The following is a 24404-nucleotide window of genomic DNA, read 5'->3' as shown; positions in this document are numbered from 1 at the left end:
CTGATAAGGGAGTCCAGCCGTTATTCCAGGGATAAGAGATGTGGACTGGAAATGGAGAGTGAGGAGAAAGGTATAGGGAGATAAAAATGAGGTTGTGAATGAAACAGTAATGAGGAACCCGTATGGATTAAGGCCTGGAAGATAATCTTTCATATTTTTTAAAGTTGCATATAGATTTAGTGTAATCAGTATAAACAGATGCAGAGCAGCAATGAATTCAAGGGGGAGGAAAGTGATTGGTAATCCTGCTCGTAGGAGAGGTGCAGAGGAGAGATGATGCAACTCATAACGGGGCTACTGATCTTCGTAGGAGTGGAAGCATTACGGAACCAGCAACTGGGAAGGGGAGTGCTGTTCGCCAACCAGGAAGATGTATTGCTGGGTGATAAAGGTGGTATTCAATGCATGGGAGATGTGTAATAACGAAGTGAGAAGATTGGAACAAGCATTCAACAAATTCTGCAAGGGAACAGAAAGGCACAGGATACTGAAAGGAAATGCCGGGATATGAGTGTGTACATGAATTGTTCAGTAAATTAAGGTGTGACATGACTGAGGTACTGCTGGTTCTTCCACATATGCAAAGGAAGAGGGGATGGATCAACACTAGTGGTTAGCTTATGAAAACAGTACTTGGCACTGCTGATGAAGAGGATGTTCAAAGGGTGAACAACACGATAGAAGAGGTTAAGAAGTGGGTAAAAGGAAACAAAGCCATAAGTGACTGGCACACTATGCAGATTGCAAGTTTACAGAAGGATGCATTGAATAACACACAACTACTATGACAACTGACTAGGGAAGTAAGAGGGTATGCCAGAGCTGCAGAAGGGGTAGTTACTCAGAATATCAGGGAACTACAAACCGAAGTAGAAATCTCGGATAGGGAAGTAGTAATGACAAAATGGTTGCAGTCCGTTGAAGATATTGTCTGGTAAGCACGAGGGAAAATAACAGAACTTCAGGAGGCTATGCAGCAGATTGTGAGAAGTCAGCAAGGGGTAAACTAGTTGTTGACGGAGCAGTATTTAGAGGGCTAAGGAAAGTATAGAAGGAACTACCAATGGAGATGGGGTTGGTTTTAGAACCCAAGCACAAAAAACTTTTTATTTCAAGGTATCCACAATATTGGTGAGAACTTATGGCGTGAAAGTTTACACTTCTGTTTTTATACCACTAGCAGGGAAACAAACACATAATGAGTGCTAAATAGTTCATGCATATCCTGTTAAGTGGGGAATATTAAAGAAATCTGAGAGACTCAAGGAACAGCTACTATTATTAATTGCCAAAGACAATAGAAGCTATGCAGAAATGGAGGAAGTAAATTTACAAAAAAGCTACCGAGGGGAAATCACAGTCTGTCCGAATATGGTAATATGAGGTGGGCAGGATTCTAGAACAGAGAAATTGCTAATGGGGCAAAAGGAGGTAAGAGAATGCAATAATGAAGTGATCAAGCCAAAATTGTTCTTTCAGCAGGTCGAGGTGCATTGATTGTACTCTACCTGTGACAAGATGGTAGCAGTGGCTACTTGATTCAAGAAGGGAAACTTACATCAGCAAAGAGGCTAGAGTTAAATGGGAGTAGTTTGTTGTTAAATGGAACAGCGTGTGAGATAAAAGGGCCTGATTTCTATTTACCCAAGATGATTTCAGGGATAACTCGCCTGAATATTTCGCAACCTTGTTTGTATTGACCAGATGACATTAGAAGCCATACGTGCCGCAAATCTATTAGCTCAAACTCTAGGACTAGAATTAATGCAGTCTATAAATGAGCTTCTGAACCAGCAGGAGGGATGAGTCCACCTGGTAACCTTAGTGCAGCTTGTATATTTATATTTAGAAAATTAGTACTGGAAAGAGACAACAATGACTATTGTCATACCAACCATAGCAAGTGATACTTGTTCTGCAGAGCACAGTCCTCATTCTGGTGTAGAGGAGATGAAGCACAAGACTGAATTTAGACCCAGCTGTTTTTCAGATTCCAGTGAACTGGATACCCTGAGCATAAAAGCAGCACAACGAAGGTGAACACACAATGGGGTAGCATTAAGGATAACTGATTTATTTTAGCTTATAAGTTTATAATACCGAGTTAGAAGTTATTGTGCAAGAAGCCTTGTAATGAAGTAGGCTCCATGGTGTTTGAGTTAAGATGCAGGACAAGCGGCCCTGTAGAAATGTGTAAGATTAAGGAAACCAACTGTTACACTAATTCTCAAGAGGCAAAACAGGGCCAGAAGGGCCAGTCACCAGGAGCCTTCTAGATAAAAAGAAGGGCAATGTAGCATATTGACTGTATTTGGTCAAAATGTGTGCTGGAGTGGAAGTGAATTGCAATAGAATGACCACAGGCAGGCAAGAGCATTAGAGCCTTATGCACTGTGAAGCAAACTGCGGCTGACAGGTGTTATGAAGCAGAGCCAGCTGGGTGCAGTATAGCACCAGACGACACTGCAATACGCTAGTGGAAGGGTGGAAGCCTTTCCTCACTTGCCATCGTGGAAGGGTTTAGAGTGTGTGCCTTAAGCCTTAAATGAAAATATTCTGGGATGTATAAGTACTCGGCCATTCATGTATATTCTCATCTTAGTATTACAGCCTACACCATGAGCCTGTGACACACAGAGTGACATCCCAGAATACAATACAAGGTCCACTGTTCAATCACAGAAGGGGTAGCCTGCCCTGAGTCAGGGGTGTACCTGCCACTGGAGCAGAGAGCCTTCCACTTGCTGGAGGGAGGTCATAGTCACAGCTGGAGACACTGTTGATCATGGCATTCGAGTGACGCCATGCTTGATGCTCGGACACACTCCTCACACTGTCAACAATGCCAGACATCCATTGTTTCACGTGAGTGGCAACTGAATGCCTTCATCAAGTTGTTCCAGAGGTATTGTGGCCGAGGGCCAGAATAAAGACGTTAATTAAATGAATCTACTGTCGTACTGTCGTCTTGTCTCACTCACCATGGGTGACAATCCAAGACTCACCAAACAATGTGTAAATTACTACTAAGTTGTTTTTGCACTCACCTAAAATGCAAAAACTGCAGAGCCCCTATTCCCTACAGAGACATATGTGGGATCAAATAGCAGCTGTCATCTTCAGTGTAGAATCTAACTGAACACAAATATGCAAAAAATCATTTCCTTTTTGTGTCACAGATCAAAACCATATTTTATAGTGGAACATGTCTACAGTAAACTGCTTGTTCACTTCCTCTGAATACAACTGATTTTGTTGAAACTTGTCTCAAAGTTATGGACACAATTCATAGTTAAATAACTGTTATACACAATTAAGCTATGACAAATAGTTCATTAATCATGTGAGTAGCCCTTTTTCTTTTTTGTGATACCCTATTTATCAACAGAATATTAAGGCATAGTTTATTTGCATAATATTAATTATTGTATGAACTAGACTTGAAAGAATCTTAAATATTTTACAAACTGCTGTCACTTCTCCTACTGTTATGGCACCCACTCCTACACATCTGTCAGCCCATTTACTTAACGTTACTTTCCTTAGTGTTTCTTGTTAGTCAACTGTTCCCATGCAAACAACTCAGAAAGTTTCTCAATTTTTCACTTAAAAACTTATTTCCAAAGAAGTCCAAAAACTGCAAGGAGAGGAGTGGTTCTGGTTTGAACCAGTTGTTGGAAGTATCTGCAAAAACTGAATGTCTTCTATGGGAAGGGGAAGAGATTGGGGGCAGTGAGCGACAACAACACTAGTGATCTGAAGTTTGATTTAAATCCACTAGGTCCCACAGCTTTGTCAGCTACTCATGTACTCCATGTCATTAGAAAAGTGAAAAACCATCTATATATTTACGAATTTAATGCCTGAATGTGGTAATGACAATACTCCAGATTTAAGAAACAGGTGTTGCATAATCATGACTTTCACACCTGGGACATGGAATTTAAAATGGGCTTCAAACTACAATGTGATTCACTTTTTGATACAGGAAAAGTGCTCCTATAAATGAATATGAAATTAAAATGCAGTTAAACTTATAGAATTAACTAATCATTGAACCCTGAACATTTAAGTTATTAATCTGAAAAAAAAAGAGGCCAAAATGAGCTACCTTGCCATTGTGATTACAAGTTGGACAAGAAACACATAATTTAAGCACACGTGAATTGAGAGGTGCCAATAAGATACTCAAAGCCTGACAACAGAAACAGTACACGCCACAAAACAACAATAAAGTAACGTAAGCAATGCCACCTATAAACCAAACAACTTTAATGCCACCTGACTGTCCTTGATAACAAAATTGTCATCTCCTGTGGCTCACCCCAACTTGGCAGTCACCATTATGCAAGGAGACAATTGTTTATTTGTCAGACACACAAAGAATGCTGTGCAATAATGGCAACACAGATGATTTATATATGTATATAAAACATGGGTGCTTTCACATGTGGCCCTACCTTTTACTGGGTAGGAAATGCCTGTGACTGGAGTGTGGTAGGAAGTGGTGGAAGGGTGTATGGAATAGGTCTTGCACTTCGGCTGACCATAAGGAAATGCCCCTTGGAGTGCACGATTGGAAACATTATTGGAATAGGGATGGATGGACAAGTATATTCTGTACGCGGAGTGAGCAGTGGAACACTACTTTAAGGGATGTGGGTCCGATATAAGTGGGATATCCTTTGTCTCATGGCAGCATCCTATGCCAACTTACTTACTGGCCATCTGCAGGATTCCTTCCTATCCAGACAACACTTAAAACTCTTGTCTGGTTCAGATTCATTAACGACACATTCATAATCTAGAGGCACAGCAAGGAAAACTATGTTCTTTCTTCCATAGGCTCAATGCCTGCTTGCAAATTTGCTTCACCTGGTCCTTCTCAACTCAACAAACCACTTTCCCAAGTGTTGACCTTCACCTCTCAGATGGAGCACTAGTTTCTCTGAACTATGCAGTTGAGAACTTATCTCTCCAGCATATTTGGTGCTCTTAATCTCTGGTCTAAATCTCTGCTAACCTGTTTCCCACTGCCTCACCTTATCTATCATTTTCCCTTCACCATCCAGGTAGTGTACTGCCTTCCTTCCAACACTCTTCCTCCCTCCCTCCCTCCCTCCACACATGCGGTCTCTGTCTCTTGTCTACCCCATCTTCCTGTGCGGAGATCAAATCATGAGTTTTCTGTTACATGTTTCTTTGTTCCACAGATCAGACCACTATAAGTAAGCGGTTGCCTTTTGCTTATTTTATGTGATGTTCCATCCAGGAATTTCCTGTAATGCTTTACTTAAACATTGAACAGCTTTGAAATCTTTGAAAAAGCTGTTCTTGACTTGAAGGGTGGTTTGACCACCACAGTGCCTTACTAGTTATGGTCCTATTGGAGGTGGTATGTCCTTGCATTTGTCCAACCTTTGAACTGACTTACCAAGCCAGTTATAAGATAACCTACAGATTAAGGCAAACTCCAAACAACAGTGCAGCTTGCCATTTTTTACATTAATGAATCATTGTCAGAAGTAAGATAAGTGTGTGTGTGTGTGTGTGTGTGTGTGTGTGTGTGTGTGTGTGAGAGAGAGAGAGAGAGAGAGAGAGAGAGAGAGAGAGAGAGAGAGAGAGAGAGAGAGAGAGACAGACAGAGAGAAAAGGAGATATACCACGAAGGAATTATCCAAGTGGGGCACAAATCAATAGATGTGATGTCCATGTACAGACAAACAAAATGAGTAGAGATTCTGAAAAGTTGGATGATTTATTAAAGAGAAAGAGCTTCACAAACTGAGCAACTCAAGAACACATGGTCGACCTCGGGCTCTTAATCAAGCATTTACTCGGCTCGAAATTGATTGATAAGTGTTGTTGGATGCCCCCCTGAGGGATATCATACCAAATTCTGTCTAACTGGCGCATTAGATCGTCAAAATCGCAAGCTGGTTGGAAGGCCCTGCTCCAAATGTTCTCAACTGGGGAGATAGCCAGTGACCTCACTGGTCAAGGTAGTGTTTGGAAAGCACGAAGACAAGCAGTAGAAACTATAGCTGTGTGTGGGTGGGCATTATTTTGCTGCAACACATGGATGTTGGAGATATTGGTCTGTAATTTTATGCATTAAATCTTCCAATCTTTTTTATAGACACAAGTGAATGTACTCTTTTCCCAGTCACAATGGGACTATTTTCTACAATATATATTCTCAAAAACTGAATAGATATTCTGCCAGACTTGGGGCCTGGTACCCTTCACATGGTCTTAATTGTCTTCAATACTGGGGGCTATTTCAGTACCTCCATCAATAACTGCGTGCAGTGGTTAAACACTGGTATGGTAGTATCCTCATTCATGGGTACATTTTTAAAAGTAGGCCGTAATATTATTGGTAAGGATGTTCTGGCAGAATGTAAATAATTTACGACTGAAGGAACCAACTCACCAAATACAAGAACCATAGAGTCATTGACAGGCACACAAAAAAAGGAATTAAAAAAATATCTTGCTTTCAGGCAAATCTTTAAGGAGTTAAGAGTACATACATACACACCTGCACAGTTAAATTGTGCTGGTTGATAACACAGTGCAAGAGCTGCAGTTTGATGTGTTCTTGCGTTATGAGTTGTGCCGGGGTGTGGTTGAGGGTGACACGGGGGAGAAAAAAGTGGGAAGCGAGAGGAAGGGGTTGGGAAAGACACCTGCCGAATTTGAGGGAGGCGTGCATGTGTGCAGGATAGAAAAGTGGGAGGGAGTGGCAGCAGGTGCATGGACAATGGAGCCAGTGACTTTGCATGGCACATGGCTACAACAATGTGGCGTTATGGTTTGGGAAATGCTGACAGGACAATGGAAAAGGAGGATGTTGGGTAGAGGGTGTGGGTGTTGGTTCGTGGGCACTGAGGTCATGAGGACTGAGGGAGCAGAGAAAGTACTGATAGATAATTACAACCTGCGTAGTTCAGAAAGGATAGAGCAAGAGGAAGGATCCAGATCGCACAGGTTGTGAAATAGCCGTTGAAGTCGAGCATGTTGTGCTCACACCGAAACCTTCAGATGTAGATAGAGTATCAACCAAAACTCCAAGTTAAGTTCGTACTATGTGCTGTGGTCCAGCAGAATGGGTGTGAAAATTAAATTAAAAATAACACCAGAACTATGGAGTACAGGAAAAGCATAACTGTAACTAATGGCTACAGCTTTTGTGGGGAAGTTGGTAGAGCATTAAATCTTCGTAGCAAGAGTCCTGAGTTCAAACTACGACAATGACAGTTGTTTTTTACTATATTATGTGTTAAAGCCATGGGAAAACATGTTTGTGACACATAAAAGGGTTGTTGGAGTTTACAGCAATGTTCTCTTGGCAGTCTGCTTTCATTTCATTTCTTTGACCTATAGAGCACATCTGTAGTTTCACAGAATATACAATCAGAACAGTAAAATAATGAAACAACTGCATCACACATGCGGAAGTAATATTAATATTAATAACAATAACAATAACAAAATAGGAACATATTTTTGTTGTTGTTGTGGTCTTCAGTCCCGAGACTGGTTTGATGCAGCTCTCCATGCTACTCCATCCTGTGCAAGCTTCTTCATCTCCCAGTACCTACTGCAACCTACATCCTTCTGAATCTGCTTAGCGTATGCATCTCTTGGTCTCCCTCTACGATTTTTACCCTCCACGCTGCCCTCCAATACTAAATTGGTGATCCCTTGATGCCTCAGAACATGTCCTACCAACTGATCCCTTCTTCTGGTCAAGTTGTGCCACAAACTCCTCTTCTCCCCAATCCTGTTCAATGCTTCCTCATTAGTTACGTGATCTACCCATCTAATTTTCAGCATTCTTCTGTAGCACCACATTTCGAAAGCTTCTCTTCTCTTCTTGTCTAAACTATTTATCGTCCATGTTTCATTTCCATACATGGCTACACTCCATACAAATACTCGATGTTAACAAATTTCTCTTCTTCAGAAATGCTTTCTTTGCCATTGCCAGTCTAAATAGGAACATAACATTCAAAAATTAATGCAAACATGAGTCTCCTGCCCTCCCCTCCAACACACACACACACACACACACACACACACACACACACACACACACACATTGCCATTAATTCAGGAACAAAGGCTTGATGATAATAGTTGCACACAAAGAAGTGTGTGAAGAAAACTACTTTCATACATCAAGCACATTTTATGAAACGCACATTTGCGCATTTACCCTGTAGATTGCCGAATGAAAGCTTGTGTGGAACAGAACTTTGTCAAAGTTTCAAAGGGTCTGAGTTTGTCAACAAGTTTAGCCATTACCTAGCAGTGACAGTGACAATTATAGAAATTTGGAGAACATAACCGATTGTACGTGAGGAAACACAGATCACTCCATTGTTGAAGGGTAATCTCTTCTGAAGATTCTCGAACAGCACAGGACATTTTACAAATCATCTACTTGTACATTCTGAACAAATGAAGATCAAAAGTTAACAAATGGCGGTGGTGTTTGCTGGAATTGCATGACTTGCGATTTTGTCTTCCGGTAGGTTATTTTGTACATGCAGGTCATGAAGAATACTAGTGTCTTTGTGGAGCCTGTAACATTCCTGTATTAGCATAAGTTTCTCTCTACTGATATGTTCCACTACTGGTTCTAGAAGAAATGCCCTTAGCAGTTCTTTGGTCATTTTGCCAGAGGAGTGAGAGTGGACAATTAAATTTGATGCTGGGAAGATGGATTGACATGTATGAGTACTCAAAAAACAAGGCTTCTGAAGGACAATGAACAGCTTTGGAACAAGTTTACCCATATGTGAAAGCAATGCAATACTTGTATATGTATGGATTGTCACGTGAACAGACTGTAAAACCATTTCAATATCTTTAGAACCTCATCTCTTTGTTGGATCCACCTTTGTCAGTGTTGTTGATATTTGTCTGTGTAGGCTGTCATGAGTGCATGAGTTGCTTGTTGCCAGTCCTCTACCATTTTCTGGATGTTGTTTCTGTTGTGGAACATTTTCACTATAACAAATGATTTGACTTTATGGCTTACACTATTGTTTTTACACTTCCAGTGCAGAACCAATTGTCACTAGTGTCAAATCTTGGGAAATTTAACTGACTTGCTTTCATTTTTGCCTACAATTTGATGTCTACACAGTGAACACATCCACCTCACTGATGATGGTGTTTGAAGGTCTCCATCACATGCATTGCAACGTGTTTGTACATCTCCTTCACAGAAATTAACTCTCCACTTTTCTACTGCCATTTCCATTCATACAACATACACTGGCAGGAAATCTAGAGCGAAATCAGTTTTTCATTGAAGACATCATGTAATGTGCTAATGTTTGGGTTGAGTTTGGCTGCTTTTTGATGTTAAACCAATATTTGAGCATTTTGATTTTCTCTTTTCTAGAGAGAAACACTACACTTTTCTCCTTCTGTGGTATTTCATCATTTCCATCACTTGAGGACCCTTCTGGTGACAATACTGAAGATGTCAACTCTAGTCCATTCACTTCATTACAAATGAGTGATGCACTCGTCAATATCTAGTGTTTCCTCTTGTGTGACGTTCGACACATTCCACTGATCAATTATGTGCAATAGGAATGCTCCACACTTTCTCTCATCAGTTATTTCCATTGTTGTTATGTACACAACAGTCATCATGCAACAGTTTGACAAGAATGTCAATAATGTTCCATGGACTCATATCGCACAACAGCATTACCTGTAATGTGTAGACTGGATGGCAACTATAGACCCATTTGTCTATGTGTTTACAAACATGAGACTCTAGCCAGAACATGAACATCTGATGTATGGTGGCACTGCCATCTGCAGTCAATAATAATAATAATAATAATGGCAGATGTTTATTCTGTAAAACTACAAATGCACTAGCTGCTTCATCAGAAGTGGTGTCTTTTGTGTTCAACAGAACATCACACCTATCTATACAAATGTATTGTGTAGGTTTGCTACTTTCAACTAATGAACTGAAAGCTGACTATCAAAAGAACATTGCTACAAACTCCTAAAAGGCCTTTTACATGTCAGGAAAATGTTCTCCCATATAACAGTTTCACACATAAACAGTTAAAAGAAATTATCATCATGAGGTTTGAATGGGATACCTTTGGTACGACAACCTCATGCCCTACCAACTCACCCATGCAAGATCTATACAAAACAATAATTCACAGGTAAGCTTTTCCTGTGCTTTGTAGTTCTGGCTCTACTTTTAAATGCCATTTACACATGTTCTACTGGATGACAGCACAAAGCACATTCTAATCGATGTTTTGGTTGATAGCCCATTCATTCTGCTGGACAACTAATTGGTGTTGCAGAAATTGAAGCAGAGTCAATTGAACTACATTCCATTATCCTTTATCCTTGCTTTGCTTTTGTTGATGTTCATCTTATATCACCCTTTCACCACACTGTCCATTCCATTCAACTGCTCTGATGGTGAAGAATAAGCCTGTGGCAGAACTGGAGTAGGATGTGCTGGTTGGGAGAATTGGGCAGTGCTTGCACACAAGTCTTCCACAGGGATATGACCCCTTTGGCATGGGGTTTGGGTGGGGGGTATAGGGATGGACCACAATGTTGTGTAGGTTGGGTAGGCAATAGAATTCTACTTTAGGAGGGGTGGGAAGTACTGTGGGTTGGAAGTTCCTCATTTCTGGCCATGGTGGTAGCCAGTCAAAGCCTTGGGGAAGGATGTAGTTCAGTTGCTCCACTCCAGGATTATATGTGGGGCATTCCTTTGCAGCAATTCTTTGTTGTTATTGGATGATTAAGGGTGTATGACACTGATGATTTTTTCTTGTGGCCTTCAGTTTGAAGACTGGTTTGATGCGGCTCTTCATGCTACTCTATTCTGTGTGAGCCTCTTCATCTCTGGATAACTACTACAGCCTACATCCTTCTCAATCTGCTTACTGTACTCCTCTCTTTATCTCCCTCTATAATATTTACTCCCTACACTTCCCTCCAGCACTACACTGGTGATCCTTGATGTCTCAGAATGTGTCCTATAAAACGGTCCTTCCTTTTGGCCAAGTTGTGCCACAAATTTCTTGTCTCCCCAATTATCTTCAGTATGTCCTCATTGGTTACACGATTTACCAATCTAATCTTCAACATTCTTCAGCAGCACTGCATTTCGAAAGCTCCTATTCTCTTTTTGTGTTAACTGTTTAACATTAATGTTTCACTTCCATACATGGCTACACTCCAGACAAATACTTTCAGAAAAGACTTCCTATCACTTAAAGCTACATTCGATGCTGACAAATTTCTTTTCTTCGGAAATGTCTTCTCAGTGCCAATCTACATTATTCTCTCTACTTTGGCAATCATCAGTTATTTTGTTGGCCAAACAACAAAAGACACCTACTACTTAAAGTATCCCATTCCCTAATCTAATTCCCTTAGCATCACCTGATTTAATTCGACTACATTATGCTATCCTTGTTTTGGTTTTGTTGATGCCCATCCACTTCAACACACTGTCCATTCTGTTCAACTGCTCTTCCAAGTCCTTTATATGTCTCTGACAGAACTGCAATGTCATCGGCAAACCTCAAAGTTTTTATTTCTTCTCCATGAATTTTAATTTCTACTCCAAATTGTTCTTTGGTTTCCTTTACTGCTTGTTCAACGTACAGATTGAATAACATTGGGGATAAGCTACATCACTGTCTCACTCCCTGTTCAACCACTGCTTCCCTTTTTATGCCTCTTCACTCTTATAACCGCTGCCTGGTTTCTGTACAAGTTGCAAGTAGCCTTTCGGTCCCTGTATTTTAACCCTGCTCTCTTCAGAATTTCCAAGAGAGTATTCCAGTCAACATCGTCAGAAGATTTCTCCACCTCTACGCGTACATTTGCCTCTCTTTGATCTTTCTCCTAAGGTAAGTCATAGGGTCAGTCATGTCTCGTGTGTTCCTACATTTATCCGGAATCCAAACTGATCTTCCACACTTCCGTAAAGAATAAGTGTTAGTATTTTGCAAGCATGACTTATTAAACTGATAGTTTGGTAATTTTCACACCTGTCAGCAACTGCTTTCCTTGAAATTGAAATTTGGCACATTTAGGCTGTGAAGGACCAGTTGAAGCAGATGAGAGAGAATGTGTAGAGGTGCAAAGGAGTGTGTACAAAGTGTCCTGTTGGCATGAAGTTGGAAGAATTGGTAGTAAAGAAGTGTTTTCACTGTTTGAATTGGGGATTGGGAAAAGGAGAGCACATCTTTGACAAGTCTAGCATGGTAGAATCTGGGTGTGAGACCTTTTGATAGATCTGAAACTTCTGTAGAATTGAAATTTTAATTGGATAGATTGAAAACAGTGTTTTGGCTTGGTTTAGTGTTTCATGGAATGTTGGGTGGGAGTCTTTGAGGCTGTGTCAAATAAAAAAGGTCAACAAGGCATGGTCTGGTTACTATGGGGAGCTGATGATGGTATTCACTGGGTATAAGGTATTGATAGGTACTGGTGCTCCGAGATGGGAGTAAAATGTCAATGCATTTGATAATTTTTGGAGGTGGTCTCTGAAGTGCTCTTCCAGGTGTTGGAGGGCAAGGATTTCTTTCATAGGTAGCAGAAGTGGTTCTGGGCTGCCTGCACCATAGAGATTTCTTTCGGAATATGTCTGAGTGATATGGGTTGGCAGAATTTGAAAATCTGAAGGTTACCATAGAGGGATAGATAGGATCCTGAGAAGGGAGCTTTTATGATTAGGCTGTTTTGGAGGAGGCAGGGGAGAGATTCTATGGCATAGCCAGTACTTACAGAACAGGATGTGGGAATGGGTTTTACTACAGCTAGGAATACTGTATGAACTGACAGACAGATGGAACAAGGGTTATTCGAGGCAGGGTGTTGTTATAGAACAACACCTTCAAGAACCAGGAGCAAATGAGTGCACCCTCAGCACCCAGTGTCATCCTGGAATGGAGCGACTAAACCACGTTCTTCGCCAGAGCTTCAATTGTCCTTCACTGCGCCCGAGAAGGAGTGACATCCTACCTACAACCCTTCTTACACAGTGATAGTTTGCCACCAATCTAATCTACACATTATCCTGAATCATCCCTAAGCTACGCTCACCCCAGCCTCTTGCTATGTGGGTCAGGGGAGACACAGGTGCAAGACCTGCCCAATTAACTCACACAGCACATCTTACGTCCCATCACGGATTTATACTATCCCATCAGAGGAAGGGCAACCCATGAAAGCAATCATGTAATATACCAGCTCGTCTGCAATTTCTGCACATTTTATGTGAGTATGATCGCAACCAGCTGTCCACTAGAATGGATGGCCACTTTGAAACTGTGCCCAGGAGCAGAGCTGATCTTCCAGTAGCAGAACACACCACTGAGAGCAAAATGCTCAAGTTCAATGGCTGCTTAGTAACCCCTGCCATCTGGACCCTCCCCCAGCAACAGCATTTTTGAACTGTGCTGATGGGACTTATCCTTACAATACATCCTTCAATCCTCTTGGCCTCAGTCTCTGCTAATCAACTGCACCGACACACACTACCTAACAGTTTCCCCTTGGTTTGTCCTATCATCCCACCCTACCCACACGAAAACGCCACTGTCATTGCCCACTGTGCAACCCCACTGGCCCCTGTGTTCAAGTTCTGCTGCCTCTCCCTTCCTTCCACACTTGTGTGTGTGTGTGTGTGTGTGTGTGTGTGTGTGTGTGTGTGTGTGTGAGGCTGCCCATGTGCGTACAGCGCAGGCACATATATGCGTGCTTATGTAGGTGTACTCTACCTTATTTAAGGGTTCATCTGAAAGCCAGCAAAGTTTTCATTCATTTTTCTGTACCTATTAATGACTAAATGCTTCTACTATTTCGTAAGTATTCTTTATTGGCTTTAATATTTTGTCTGTGTCATTCAGTGTCAATACCAGACTGATCCATGAGAAATGAGATGGAAGATTTGGGTCTATCCATTTATGTTACATGCAAACACATCTTCCTTGCATTTTCTTATTGATCGTTTGCTACAAGTGACTGTGGAAAATTCTGTAGGCTTAACACACCACCCTTCTTATGGGTGAAAAGATATTAAATATTTCTCCTATGTATTTCCTGCTGTTTTCTTCTGTAGTCAGGGTATTTTTTTAAATTAAAGAGACTCTTTGTCATCTTTTACTACTTTATTTATCTAGAACAGATTTTTTTTTCTTTTCTTGTTCTCAGTTCCTGTCTTAAGCAGGTTGCCCACGACTATCAGTTCAACTCATCACAAATATTCTCACTGTCTTCTTGATGACATTTTTGCCTTTGATCGCCATCATCCCTGTAATAGCATCACATTCACTAATTCCTCTCTTTCTATCACATCATTGACAAGATTGGAGTCAATCTGCAGCCAAGTAATCTAAAATATTTCTTTCAAATCCAGAATTTTCCCAGTTCATATTGGACCAATTGAATTCTATTATTACTATGTGTCTTGTGTTTCTGCTTTCACTGCTGAGTGAGTTTAATTTATTTTTCTGATGAATGCCAAACATGTTGTCTCTACCTTCAGTTTCAATCAAATCTCTGTTTCTAATACGATGCAGGTGAGACTGTCTTCTACGAGATACAGGTTTTCTCAAACTTTGCTATGAATGGTTCAGCAGTTAACAACCAATATTTTAAGATTATCTCTGCATTTGCTATCATGTTTGTTTTTATTGGTTTTTATGATACTGGCTTTTTAACAAAGGATCTTGGAATTTTGTGTAACCTAAAAAAATCCCCTGTACTCTCCATTCACACTCAGCCACCCAAGTGACTTATTATGATACACATCTTCCCTACGCAGGGTGACGTTACGAGTCTCCAGCTCGTAGTGCAGGTTGAGAGGAAACTACAGTTGAACTCGTCACTGAGTTTACCAAGTCTCTCGTTAGCTGTTGCACTTGACTCTCCACCAGTGAAACCCTAATCAGACCTGAGAATGATGCAGCAAATCAACAGCTTTGTTCAGACTTTATAAATGGTGTCTTCACCACTTCCACCCATCTCCAAAAACAACTGAGAATGTTCTTACGTTCTATGTAACAGATATTGTTCGTGTAACAATTTGCAGCTGACTGCAACATGTGCTCTCAATTTCTCCTGCCAGACAATTCCTTCTGAAATACACAATTAGTGTACACTGGATTCGTTCTGTTTCCACAATACTATCTTTCCTACGAGGGAGGAATGGAACTAACTGCAGCTAACATCCTCTTCTTTTCCCTCTGTAGTTGCTCAAACTATGACAGACGAGTGAATTCTGTTAGAGCAGGAGAGGCAAGGACCACAGAACAATAAAATATATTTTTGGCATGTATTCTACCACAAATATTAGTATCATTTAAATATGTCAGCAGTGCAACAATAATAACACTTATTGATTAACATGAGGACTATAGTAACATTTACTGAAAAAATTACTGTGGATGCTAACAAACAATTCTTTAACAATACTTAAGAAAAAATTTGATTGATAATAGATAAGTATCACCTACCTGATTATGAAAAAAGAAGGGTTGTACTTATTGGTATGATCATGGATTCCAATTTTCATTTTATGTAACAGACACTAAAGAGAAGATCAACACTAATAACTACATTTATCTGAGTAGAAATATATAAAAAATGGTTTTCTAGTCAATGGAGTCTATGGGGGTGACCATTTAACTACAACTACACTCAAAAATAAATATCAAGGAACTACTGTAAAGAACAACAGCAAAATAATTATAGCCAAAATAATTTTAAAGTATATGCAGAAAAAGCAAAGGTCATTCTAAGGCTTTTGCACTGTTTTACATGAGGGATGGCTTCCATGTTGCACCAAAGAGTGTTGTCAACAAAAGATAATTGTACTTAGGGAATAACAATTTATCCCCAGCTGTTAGGAAGTCACACTAAAAAAAAATTGAAGCAAAAGTGAAACATGGAGGGTCAGGTAATCAGCCCCACCCCCTCCCCCTCCCCATTTGTGTCTGTGTTTTTTGAGCTCTTTCAATTCACAGATTCAGAGATATGCTGAGTCTCTTAAATAGCTACAACTGTTTCTTTAAATACTTAGTAAACAGTATGAAGGTAAAAAAATTACATAAAATGCTTCATTTAATTCATATATTCTTCCATTTCATGAGCATTTACAACTTTAATGAAAGTACAACAGATAATAAACATAAACTACAGAAAAACAAAAAAACTGTAATTAACAAGTGTTTAGAATTTCACTGCAGTAGTCAACACATTTCACTTACTACTGACAAATCTCTCCTCAACAAAACAAAGTACAAATAATTTATATCAAGAAAGAAAGCCCTGCCAATATCTGGCAAAATAAATGCCATATGCAATTTAGAAAAGCAATTTAAAACTGAAGTAGCATACTTTAACATTTTACAGACCTCTTAAATGAAACATTTCAATAATTCCAGGTCAGACCTTAGAAAAGATTTAAGCGGTTAATGAATAGTGCAAAGAGAGGGTGGAAGGAGTAATATTTTCAGAAACAACTATGCCCACGAACAAGCAATTGAAATATGGTAACTCAAACAATAACATAACCACATTATTTACCTAATGGATTGCTTGAAGGAAGTTGAGCTTTAGAAAGCAATGATGATATCAATCCAAAACCTTGATTTCCCAGAGCTGAAAAAAAAAAAAAAAAATTACAAACCGAAAATAAAAAGGTAGGTAGCATTCAGTTAGTGTAAATGCAAATTTAAGGATAATATTTATATAAAGGTTTTGTACCACTTAATCACACACAGATGTAAAGACATGTTCTATCATTTCATGGTTTCTCTACTCTTTAAATTAGTTAAGAAAATGTTGTTAACAAGATAGATCCTGTTAAATGTTGAAAGAATCATTCAGTATTATTTCCTAATCTAAACTATATAAAATAGCACTTGTGTAATGACCAACTGGATATATTCATTATAAGTAAGTGTTGGATAAAATGTTTAAGTGCAAGCTTGATTAATGGTGTGCTTCTGAGTGTTCCGTCAAGTTACAATGTCCATTTATGCACACTATTTTGATGTCCAACCTAGCCATCTTCTTCATATAACAGCAAAATTCATAGCACCCGAAGAAAACATCTGCCTCCTACACTGAAATATTGTGCATAAAATGGAAACAACAGCTCAGCAAAACACACAGAAGCACGTCATTAATCACACTGACAAAACCTGAAGCCGAAGAAAATGCCAGCATTATGAACTATGGACATTTCCTATTTAATCGACATTAAAAAACCAAAATGAAATCTTACATGATTGAAAGAAAGCAATACGGATAGTGTCCACTTCAAGCAATACTGACAGAGAAAAATCCATTGCTAACAAAAATCTCACACAACGTTTTCCGTTTACTTGCATCCACTGTTCTATATGTGCAATGACAACTTCATTGTGAAGTATTTCTTGTGAATGGCACAAAACCCACAAAAGTGGTGATCATATATACATATATTTAGTGTGATTCCTGGAGGAAGTCACATATTATTCCCTTGAAATCTATTCCAAGTTAACAACACCTTCTAATAATGATGGGACAGGAGACTGAATGAAAGTCTTTGTATTTACAACTTAACTGTGGAAGCTTCAAAAATTCTTATTTGCGATTGGTAATTTGAAACTATGAAGACAAATATTTTTCTGGCTGTAGTTTACAGTGTAAATCTTACATTTTCCACACAAAATTTGCACTATAACACAGAGTGTGAAGTACTAATGAATTTTTTAAATGCAGCTATTAGGAAATATGGATAAAGATGTAGACTTAAAACCTAAAATCCACCTGATGTGGCATCGTTCTTTAAACTGTGGAAACTTAAGACTGACTGGTTTCCCCAAAAGATGTGAATCTTTTCAGTGTTTTGATATTACTTGATTGATATCTCTGTTGACGTAATTAGTACATGTATCCCAGTATCAGCCACAGAATATTACTGTGCAGATTTTATTTATTTATCCCCCCCCCCCTTTCAAGATTTTGAATTCAATAAACCCAATCTTAAATTAAAACCATTTTGATGTTAATTAATATTTTTTGTTGTTTGCCTTTTGTGTGTGTGGTATACGTTTAAAAAGTATTGGGAATTTTGTAATTTCATGTGTTGTATTAGCCCGATTCACGCGATTTTGTTGTTGTTGTGCTGATAAACATGCTGAAATTTATCTGTACACTGAAAGCTATACTGGATGTTTAGTCTGTCATCAGTTGTCAAGATGGTTACATGTGTTGGCTTACAAGTGACAATTACTGATTTGTTTGAAAAATGGATCAGAGAATGCACATTGTATTTTCCACAAAAAGATAATACAATATAACAAACTTTAAGGAATGTCGCATATTGCTCTTGGTGAGCCTGATATCAGTAAAACAAGGGTTTACGAATGGTGTAAGCATTTCCAAAATGGCTGCCAAGAAGTTAAAAATGACAAATGTTCAGGACCGCCCAGTACAACAACAACAACAACAACTGTTGAAAATATGGAAAAAGTTAAAGAAATGATTATGAACTATCACTAAATCACAATCAGAGAAGTTGATGATGATGTTGGCATATCAACTTGATCTTGCCATTAAATGTTTTCAGATGTTTTGGGTATGAAACATGTGACAGCAAAATTTGTGCCAAAGGTGTCGAATTTCAAGCACAAAAAGTGGCAAATGGAAGTTGCTCAGGTGCTGCTAAATGAAGTCAACAATGTGGTACTACTGAAATGTGTGATAACAGGTGATGAAACTTGTGTGATGGGCATGACATCGAAACCATGGCTTATTCACTCTATGGGAGGCATTCTGGATTGCAACAACTAAAAAAAACGCTCAAGTGCGGTTGAATGTGAAGGTTCTGCTAACGGTTTTCTTTGATTTAATGGCATAGTGCATCATGAGTTCTTGTGAGAAGGTCATATGACCAACAAGGTGTAGTACCTACAAGTTCAATGCTGTTTGCAGGAAGCATTCAGAAAACAAAAAGACCAGATTTTTGGCGAAACAATTAATGCCTTTGTACCATGGCAATGCATCTGCTCAACTTCATTGCTTGTTCATGAATGTTTGGTGAAAAACAGCACGGTAATTGTGCCCCAACCTCCTGTGTGACTTTTCTTTTTCCAAAACTAAAGAGGACCTTAAAGGACCTTCATTTTCCAAGCTAAGACAAGATTAAAAGCGCATTGTTGAAAAAGCTAAGTGCTATTCCAAAGACTAAGTTACAAAAGTGTTTCAGTGATTGGAAGAAGTGCTAGCATAAGCACATAATATCTAATGGGGAGACCTCTGAAAGTGATAACATTAATGTAGATGAATAAATAAAATTATTTGCAAAAAATGAAAATTCCTGACACTTTCTGAACACACCTCATATATGACCATGCAGTAGACACGTTAAAGTTCAGACTTCTGAACTAACACTGCATTCCAATGACCCACCAATTATCTTTTGTATTTTCCATCATCATCGTTATTTTTGATCCCAATAAGAAAATACCATATAAGTTGCACTCAATTTTAATTAGCTCTGTTATTACAATGATACGGCCTAGTCTCAGATACATATTGCCAACATAAGTCTAGAACATTGGAAAATATCCAGCCAGCAGATAAATCCTTTGCTCTAAACATTAAAGAACAAGAAGTTTTCAGTGTTCACTAAACTTACCAGAGAAAGCTGTAGGCCCTGTTGATATTGTTGGAGATTTTGTTTTTGTTGCGTCTGATGATTTTTTATTGTCTTCTTCAAATACATTTGTTGTATCTTTCAAAAAATATTTTAGTAAATTTAAATACTGTTCCTTTTGATTCTCCACCATGTTATGAACTTCATGCAAACGTCCTGCTACAGCAACAAAGCAATCCAGGAGCCTTTTTAACGCCAAGCAGAACTCTGGAAAGACACAATGTAAGGTAACAGCACTTGTATAATACACAGCAAATATAAAAAGAATGAAGTTTGAAAAATTCTCTCATTCATTTCAAATTCCAAACCTGTATGTACTAACAAAAGGGTGAGTAATGGGATATATAACTTAATTTTTTTTTATTTACGACAGAAGTTGTCTGCATAAATTTTATAGTCTGCATCATGTAGGAAGGCAACATTCTGCACATCCCCCTCTACTAACCACTGGCAGTCAATGAGATTCATTCGATTTCAGAGTACTTATCCACAAGTTACTACTAGATGGTGAGAATCTCTCCCGCAGGCTGCACTGCTGCCATACTTTACGACAACACAATTTCATTCACAGAGCGACTCAATTAGTCATTCAATTGTTGATGACATTTTCTTGTAGCATTGTAGCAGCATAGTTGTGAATGTGTATCTGTAAATATTTTCGTGTAATTTCGAAATAGATGTGTCGTGTGACAGCAGTAAAAGTTAAGTGTTTCATAAGCAAGTGAGGGGGATTACTTATCGTGTTTGTTACTTTTTCAAATGTGAATCTGAAAGTGAGACTCTTATTGTTGACATTGTGAAGACACAAGAGCAGACTGCAGAAGCTTGTGGTGTCAGAAGGAGAGCATGCAGCGAACCGTAAACAAAAATGTCAGTGTTGGAGAAATGTCAGAAGTTTGTTTAGTGTCCACTGGAAAGCATCACAATTACAAGAAACCTATAATACAACAGGATGGTTTTGCCAAGGATGTTTTAGGGAATCCCATGTTTGAAATGTACATGTGGACTACATGGCGTAAGACACATTGTTATGTCAGTCAAGTAACTTTTACTGAATTCCATAATATACTTATAAGAGACACTGATACCTGACACTGTTTTACAATATAGTAATGAAATCTCTGTAAACCATGGTCTGAGTATTCTACCAGTTCCTCAATGACTGAAATCCTCTCCTTGGTTACAGAGCCATTTGAGAACTACTGTGTCAACTACTTCGTCATTGAAAACTCATTCACCCCATGTGCTCTTTTAGCTTGCTGAAATGATGGAAACTGCATTGTGCAGTATAGCAGAACCCAGAATGTACACAATTCCCAATACAGTGGACGATCTTCGAGGAAGGAGTGAACACTGCCTTTACACACCCATCTGCTGAGCTATGTCTACGACAGTCACTCTACGACTGCTGTGAATTAGCTCCTAGGCTGCCTGGACACTGTCGTCTCAGCTGGATGTCGATGCTACCCTTCCCAATCAGCGTCACAGCACATCTGTACAATCTTGGTCAAAGTGTTGACACCATTTCACTATGAATGGATACAACATTGCATTCGGCCCATATTCACCAGTTTCAATGTGAATGTGCATGCAAGTTAGACACTTTTCCCACAAGCATTGTACTGTCCTGCATGCTTCAACTTTGGAATTGACTGCCAGTTGCAGCACATCATCACTTGCACAGTGTGATGTGCTTGTTATCCGTACTGCAGGAAACTTGAAACATGTATCCTCTTCTAACAATGCACCACTCTTGTTATGCAATGGTCTGGGCATGGAATGATGCATGCAACTTTCTTACACATATAAATGGTGAACATCTGATGTCACAAACACTTGTTACGAAGTCACAAACACTTGTTACAATCGTGCATGAGAAAATTGGTTTCAAAGATTGCACTTTGTCAATGCAAGCAGTTTTAAGAGACAGTGATTTAAATACAATAAAAGTAATGGTGGAAGAAAGTAATGATGAAAAGAACTGACATAACTGTTCGAATGTGCCACATTCCTCAAAAAGATGCACAAAACGAGAGAGGAAGGTAGTTCAACAGTGTATTGCTTCAAAGCAAGTGTGAATTGGAATTATTCCAGGAAAACTTGCCAGAAAATGCGTTATGGTACTGGTGGTTTTAAAGTGCCCAAACGAAAAATGTTCTCAGATAATTATTCTGCATTTTGGCTTCGTTCCTGAGAAAAAATTTGTTTTCAGGTGTCAGAAACATGAGTGCTCTTAAACGGGTCACTGTAATGGAGAATGCCAGTTACTATTCATCAGTTACAGAGGAAATACCAAGTACATGTCCGGTATCATGTCCTGCCTTAAAACTGAAAATATTCCACGCAGTATAAACCAGACCTGTGCTGAAATCCTGTAATTCATTAATTTAAACAAGTCACACAAGAAAATGTATGAACTTTTTCTTACTTGCCATGAATGTGGTCACACAATTTGGCATTTACCACCATACTCCTGTCAGTATAATCTAATTGAATTAATTTGAGCACAGGTCAACAGCTATGCAGCAGAAAAGAACAAAACATTCAAGATGCACACACTGGATCACTTCTACATGAGGCAACGGACATATCCCATTCACTTTGGACCGACAGATTGTGGCACACTGAAAAGCTACAGGAAGAGAATTTTGACAGGAAGGTAAAGACCAGAAATGAGACTCAAAGCGATCATCATAAATTTACAACTAGCTGGTTTGCGTGCAGACTCAAGATTGCTGTGACAATGGTATTATGATGTATACTTTAGAATGAAGTAAGGTGACAAGAGATATCAGCTTTAAAGACTTGTGGTTAAAGAACAGGCTATGTTTGTCAGAATATCGACTGTGTTGTGAACTTTAAGTTTTTCCACTATGTACTATTCTAATAACTCGCAAAAATGCTGCCAGTTAAATTCATCATAAACTCTGATAATTGTATTTCCAAAGCAGAAAGTGGAAAAGCTTTACAACAAGATGGAGTATTACTTGTTGAGATGTAAATTGTTTTCAATGAAGTTGCTGTGCAACATTCCCTCAAGTTATTTGAAGAAGATGGTTAGTGGTTTGCTTGTTCCAAGAATCATACATGCGGTCTCTCACCATGAGGTTAGTTTATTAACACTGCTCTTTGTCAATGAAAAAAAGGAAAAAATGTGATCATTTACAAGACTGTGTTTTGCATTAATCTTTCTAAATAAGCAGCAGCTCCTTAATTTCCTTCCACAATTACAGGAGGGGAGGGGAGGGGATGGGAGGAGAGGGGAGAGGAGGGGAGAGGAGTACAACAAATTGTTTTTGCTAGTTAAATGAACATGAAGAGTTGCAATAGACTGAATGAGTGTCTATACTTTTCCTTGCATATCTTTTGCTCAAGTTTTCTAATCAGGATTAACTTCCTATGCTGCCTTACATTTATGGAAGTTTGTACAATTTCTGAACATTAAGTGTGAGGCTGCAATTGGTATCTTATTTAGTCAGTGTAATTATGATATATCCTGACAGTATGATACATCTGTATGCAACCCTAAAACAACTTAACCATGAGTGCATACTGATGACTACTACACATCCTCATAGTCTCACTTCCCAGAAAGTATAGATTTATTTTATAGTTAGCACCACAATCGACATCCGCATCCACCACTGGGCCCTATGTTGGTGTCTAAGCAAGCACAGAATTTTCAGCATCTGGGAACTGGTGGCACTAACATGCTTCAAGAATAATGCAAAGTACAGGTGAGTACTTTGCATACTGCCATCTTTATCTCTGTCCTCTCCCAGTCCTTTGGCCTAAATGTATTTTTTAACCCTATGGCTGCTACAGAAGCAGCGCCTACACATTGTTTTTAACATGACAGGTTATTGCCTCCTCTAGCTACTTCTTGTAAGTGCCTTGTGTCCGAGCTGCTACCAGGTAATGAATTAAATGAACCATCTGTCTTCATCAGTGATTATTATTTAGTAACCTGTTATTCCTTCCTCCCTGTTACACGTGCATTCCTCAGTACAGTAATCTGAGAAATGACTATATCTGTCAATATTTACAATGTAGGAAAAAACAGATTGCTACTTACCATAAGGAAGACACATTAATTTGCAGACAGTCACAATTAAAAAGACACTTACATAAAGCCCTCAGCCACAGCCTTTGTCAGTAAAACACACACACACACACACACACACACACACACACACACACACACACACACGAACGTCAACTCCGGCATCTTATTTTAGCAATCTGTCTTTTTCCTTTGCTGATATTCCTTGCTGCAGTTTCCAAGGTTTGATTTCTGTCAATATTTATGTAGATAGTTATTGGACCATTAATCATAGACCACTGTTTTTACAGAGCGAAAATTGTGCTGTTCCTTATGATGTCTGTGCGATGTGTGGATTATGCTTATCACAGCTAAGTTCAGTGTCTTTATTCTGCAAACCATCCTGGTAAGTCACATGGTAAACATGATATGCACCCCAACTGTTATATTGCTCTAGCACATTAATGAAACCCATTTGATTACTCTATGTACTATATTTTACTTACAGTGTAGTAGACTCAATGTGTTTCCAAAAGGACCACACACAATCTGTAATACACACATTGTGTAAAAAGTGTAACAATGATGTACTTCTTGTTGCCCTCTTCAGTAGCTTGTCAAAGA

General features: G+C 39.0%; 1 protein-coding gene across 1 annotated transcript in view; it reads right to left on the bottom strand.

The window, feature by feature from the left end:
• The window catches only part of LOC126282187 (nuclear pore complex protein Nup58-like), a 140975-nt gene that overhangs the window by 25734 nt on the left and 90837 nt on the right, over window positions 1–24404 (bottom strand). Inside the window, exons 6-7 of the mRNA XM_049981717.1 lie at window positions 19721–19945; window positions 16618–16692 (exon numbers count right to left, since the gene is read on the bottom strand). Coding sequence (XP_049837674.1) covers window positions 16618–16692; window positions 19721–19945 — 300 coding nt within the window. The remainder of the gene's footprint in view (window positions 1–16617; window positions 16693–19720; window positions 19946–24404) is intronic.

This window comes from Schistocerca gregaria, chromosome 7, assembly GCF_023897955.1.
Source record: "Schistocerca gregaria isolate iqSchGreg1 chromosome 7, iqSchGreg1.2, whole genome shotgun sequence".
In the NCBI taxonomy this organism is placed as follows: Eukaryota; Metazoa; Arthropoda; class Insecta; order Orthoptera; family Acrididae; genus Schistocerca; species Schistocerca gregaria.
This window is presented reverse-complemented; position numbering and strand designations above follow the sequence as displayed.